A 5,699-nucleotide genomic window follows, 5' to 3' on the forward strand; every position below is an offset into this window, starting at 1 on the left:
CTCCATCCCTGTAGCAGAACCCAACCTCATTAACACTAGCAGGCACAGTAACATAATTGTAATGGGTGTAGCAGAACCCAACCTCATTAACACTAGCAGGTACAGTAACATATTTTAATGGTTGTACAAGACGCCAGACGGTTACAGCCCAAATGCAATGAGACCACAACAAACTCCTGAGGCATCATATGGTCAGTAAGCTTGGGAAGGCCTCATACCCATGCAGTCACGAGACAATAACATATTTGGAATGAACTTTAACATATTCGTACCCATATATCACAGGAATGGTATAAATATCATTAGCGTACAGATTTATTTTTCAGGTGTGTTTTACGACACATCTGACCACCAGAATATTGATCCCTAAAGTGTGGCGGTCAGTTATGACCACAGGTCTGCCCCCAGCAGCTTCTCTGGGATGTTAGTTATATAACACATTTACAATTCCCTTTCAGTCTTAAGCCCCCAAAACCGTGAATACTGGACACACTGGACAACACTGCCTATTTCAGCCCAAGCAGCGCAACACTGGATATGTAACGCAGCGGAGTGGGTGCGTAATGCCATGAGACTGATTAGCTTCAAATGTACTCGCGGAGGACCAGAGGTATGAGGTATAATCTGGAGCGCAACACTAACTTCAGCTTCAGGTTTCTACACGACTCGAGTCTGGCTACCTGACTTCCTGCACTCTGGGCTCTAATATGTCTGACACAATGTTATATAATACCACTGCACAGAAACTAACTTTAATTTAATCACTATGAAATTTAACAGCATGCGCGAGACCTTACAAGCAAACAGCGGTAGGGCAGAGCACAGACAAGGAAGCGCTGAATTCCTTGAAAAGTCTCACCATTACCACAAATCTTCTAAAAAAAAAAACATTGACAAAGTCCAGCGCTGTCATCTTTCTTCTATTTGTCGAAAAGTTCTTCTAATTACCCAACCGATTAATGCCTGATTCAGTCTTGTGACGTGTCAATAAATTAGCTGGGGCTGGTGTCACTGCCTGTTCTCACTGAGCAGTTTCCACAGTGCAGATGTGAGCTGCGGACACGCATTAGAACCCTGCGTCTCATTTTGAATATTCTTGTTGGTACACCATATACGTGTGTAGCCTGGCTAACGTCAGACCTCATCTCATTGGGAACTAGACATTCATTTTCTAGTATTTGAAACGTGGTTTACGAATGCCCAGAGACGTTTATTGGGCGCTACGAATGTCTATCAAATGCGTCTGTACGTAGCTCATACCTCCCTCCGTTCTGTGATTGGTCCCCTAACTGAGGCGAAAATTTGCTCCATGGAATCCAGGCTGCCTAGCAGTGTGAATAAAATTGTGCGCGTAAGGCAGCATGAGAAAACCCAGGCTAATACGTGTGTAGTGCAGGGGCTGGGAGTCTGTAGCTCGTGAGCCAGATATGTTGTTGTTTTTGTTGACTGCATGTGGCTCGCAGAGAAATTTGAACTGAATTTTTTGCGGTAAATAAGTTAAATAAATAAATAAAACTTTTATGAGTTCACAGAGTCAGTTGCACAATTAAGATGGACCTGAACGGCAAAGAGTTTAGAGAGAAGCTAAAGAGCCTAGCCTGGAGAGAGGCAAAGAGCCTAGCCTAGCCCTAGCCTGGACATTTGGCTAAAGAATCTAGCCTAGCCCTAGCCTGGACATTTGGCTAAAGAATCTAGCCTAGCCCTAGCCTGGACATTTGGCTAAAGAATCTAGCCTAGCCCTAGCCTGGACATTTGGCTAAAGAACCTAGCCTAGCCCTAGCCTGGCCATTTGCTGTAAGCATTTCTGCTTTAAGCACGTCTGCTGTTAGCATGTCTCTTAAGTTTCACCAGCCTAGCTGTCTGCTTCTAGCATGTACACAATGACTTAAAAAAAAGTAAAAGGATGAAATTAAAATGATGGAAAAATATCAAAATAAAAACAAAACTGATGGAGATCAAACACACCCATTTGAAAACGCACAGCAGACGCTCTTTCCCTTAAATAATAACAGATCTCTCATACACACACTGCACACTCCCACACGTACCAGGCTAACACACACACACACACACACACACACACACACACACACGCTGCACACAGGTGCAGGATACCATAAGTACACACACACACAGGGCAGCGTTAGCCAGCAAAGACCTGCGGCGTGAGTGGCGGGGGGCAGGCGGTCGTCGTCCGTGTTGTCGGAGTCGATGGCGGGCGCAGGTGGCAGGGGGCGGAGCTCCAGCGGGTACCTCTCCAGGATGCCCTGCACCTGCCGCGCCACGCTCGCCTCCCACTGCACAAGCTCCGCCTGCAGCTCACGCACACCCTCCAGCACCTGGGGAAGATGCACACACACATCAGCTACAATATACACACACACACACACACACACACACACACATACCTCAGTTACAACACACACATACCTCAGTTACAATACACACACAAACCTCAGTGACAACACACACACACACACACACATCAGTTACAATACACACACACACACACACACAACAGTGGCACACACACAAAACATAACAGGAGGAAGAAATGTCAACATTGGTTAAAAAATAGGTTGTGATGGTGTTGAAAATGTCCGGTTGTGATGGTGTTGGTGGCAAATGTGAGGTTGTGATGGTGTTGGTGGCAAATGTGAGGTTGTGATGGTGTTGGTGGCAAATGTGAGGTTGTGATGGTGTTGGTGGCAAATGTGAGGTTGTGATGGTGTTGGTGGCAAATGTGAGATTGTGATGGTGTTAGTGGCAAATGTGAGGTTGTGATGGTGTTGGTGGCATATGTGAACGAGTATGTAGGCCACCTACCCAGACACATTTATAGCAGCAGTATGTACTATGTGGCATTTTAACTGGCAATGTTGTGTGTTGTGCAATAAATGCTGTTCTGACATTCTTAGGGGTCTGAGGAGCTAGGCTAGCATGCAGCAGCCAGAAAAGTTGTGGTTCAATTCTTGGCTTCCAAGAACTTGCAAGTGGGATATTCTTCCTACAGGCAGTAGGGGCGGGCGAGAGAGCCTTCATTCGCCCCGTAATGACTCATTTAACCATATACCGACTTACGAAGATGATTAATTAACACGAAAACGTTGCCTGGTGTCCCTTTAACCCCAAACTCCTCCAGGGACAATAGACTTTGTAATATAATTTATATATACAAGTCACTTTGGATAATAGTGCTAAATTAATAAATGTAAATGTAAATAAATGTAAATTTAGGTCTGGGAAGTCAGGGAAGATATGTAGGTCTAGTTATGAAATACTGTTTTCCAGATGTGCAAAATTATGGAAAGTCAGGAGGTTTTGCTCAATGTAATACATTTGCAAAAAAGTCTATAATACTAAAAATAGACACTTGTTTTATAAAGTGGGAATTTATACTCGAAAGGTAAATGTTATTGAAGACGTCATTAAAGGAATGCATCATGGTCCGAAACATTCATTAACAATGTAACCATCCAAAGATACAGTTAGAACGGTGAAAACAAGAACATTATTTAACAATTGTTTAGTTGAGGCATAACTTGGATGATTATAACAATGCATAACTATCCGAAAATGTTTTATCACCAAATCCCTGAACTGTCCACGTTTGTGACAGACCAGTGCTAACGGTACCAGTTAGTCATGAGTAGGCTATTTGTCATAGGCCTTCTATGTAGCATTCAGTAGCCTACACTAGCCTTACCATCCTTCATTTTTGGAACTGGTCTTCCTGCTTTGATCCTAACCTTTGCACTGTATTTGAATGTATAAAAGATGGACATTGTCCTCTGATTCCATTGTACTGTTTATTTCAGGAGCAAAAAAACAAGCCTTCCGTTCAACACAAGATTCTTAGTTGTATGACTGCAGATAACGTTCTTGCTTGCAGAGCAGCTTAGTTCACCGTTGCCGCTAAAAACAGCACCCCCTATCGCAATTGAAAATTACTGTACGGAGGAGCTAAAACGACGTGATTCACGAGCCGCTGGGGTCCGAGGCATTTATAATGGACTTCAATGAGGGGCTTGAGGAGGAAGCTCCTCCATACAGTTATTTTCAATTGCGATAGGGGGTGCTGTTGGCATTTTGACCTATGGGAACGATTTTGTTCATTCAAAGTGTTCAAATAGTAATTGTAACAGTAATTTATCAGATTAGTAATTCACTTTATATATTTTTTATTTTTCTCTGAAATTTTCCTCAATGAAGGAGCCTCCTCTGACACACACACATCAGCTACAATACACACACATACCTCAGTTACAACACACATATACCTCAGTTACAATACACACACATACCTCAGTTACAACACACATATACCTCAGTTACAATACACACACATACCTCAGTGACAACACACGCACACACACACACACACACACACATATCAGTTACAATACACACACACACACATATCAGTTACAATACACACACACACACACACACCTCAGTTACAACACACACACACACACATATCCACTACAATACACACATATCAGTTACAATACACACACATATCAGTTACAACACACACACAACTGCTGCTCACACACACCCTTTAGCACCTGGGGAGCATACACACACATCTCAGTTACAACACAAATGCACACACACCTCAGTTACAACACACACATACACACACCTCAGTTACAACACACACACACACACACCTCACACACACACACACACCTCAGTTACAACACACACACACCTCAGTTACAACACACACACACACACCTCAGTTACAACACACACACACACACCTCAGTTACAACACACACACACCTCAGTTACAACACACACAAAACACACACAACACAAACACACACACACCTCAGTTACAACACACACACAAACACACATCTCAGTTACAACACAAACACACACACACCTCAGTTACAACACACACACACACACAAACACACATCTCAGTTACAACACAAACACACACACACACCTCAGTTACAACACAAACACACACACAACTCCAACCTGCTCCTGCCGCTGGCTAAGGCCCGAGAGCGTCTCTATCTGCCGCTGGGCCTGCACCACCCCAGGACTGGCACCCGCCGGCCCACTGCCAGCCCAGCCGCGGCCCGCATCCGGCCCGCAGGGAGACGCCTGGCCAGACATGTAGCGCTCAAAGTCCTCAGAGCTCAGGTTCAGAGACTGGGCATCCAGCTTCTCTATGAAGGCCACGGCACAGCACTGGGGGAGGGGGCAGAGACAGAGGGGGTGAGAGGGTGTGTGTGTGTCTGTGTGTGAGAGAGAAACATTCAGTGAGGAGGAGAGACAATGACGAGGGGAGAGACTGAGACACTGTATGTGTGTGTGTGTGTGTGAGAGAGAACCATCCAGTGAGGAGGAGAGACAATGAGGAGGGGAGAGACTGAGACACTGTGTGTGTGTGTGTGTGTGTGTGTGTGTGTGTGTGTGTGTGAGAGAAACATCCAGAGAGGAGGAGAGAGACTGAGACACTGTGTGTGTGTGTGTGTGTGTGAGAGAAACATCCAGTGAGGAGGAGAGACAACGATGAGGGGAGAGACTGAGACACTGTGTGTGTGTGTGTGTGTGTACCAGGTTGGTGAAGTAGTATCCGTCCTCTCCGGTCATGAGTCTGCTGGGGTTGCAGAAGCGGGTGATGTACTGGATGTTGGACTGCAGGCGCGGCGGGTTGGCCTTCAGCACGATGT

The 5,699-nt window shown here is 45.1% G+C and overlaps 1 protein-coding gene across 1 annotated transcript in view; it reads right to left on the reverse strand.

The window, feature by feature from the left end:
• Positions 1-1,999: 1,999 nt before the first annotated feature.
• LOC125311868 (rab5 GDP/GTP exchange factor-like) overlaps positions 2,000-5,699 on the reverse strand; it is an 18,282-nt gene continuing 14,582 nt past the window's right edge. Inside the window, 4 exon segments of the mRNA XM_048270236.1 lie at positions 2,000-2,179; positions 2,181-2,339; positions 4,999-5,214; positions 5,584-5,699. The exon segment at positions 5,584-5,699 is cut by the window's right edge and continues 141 nt beyond it. Coding sequence (XP_048126193.1) covers positions 2,144-2,179; positions 2,181-2,339; positions 4,999-5,214; positions 5,584-5,699 — 527 coding nt within the window. The 3' untranslated portion in view covers positions 2,000-2,143.

The sequence above is a fragment of the Alosa alosa genome, chromosome 2 (assembly GCF_017589495.1).
Source record: "Alosa alosa isolate M-15738 ecotype Scorff River chromosome 2, AALO_Geno_1.1, whole genome shotgun sequence".
NCBI classification, from domain to species: Eukaryota; Metazoa; Chordata; class Actinopteri; order Clupeiformes; family Clupeidae; genus Alosa; species Alosa alosa.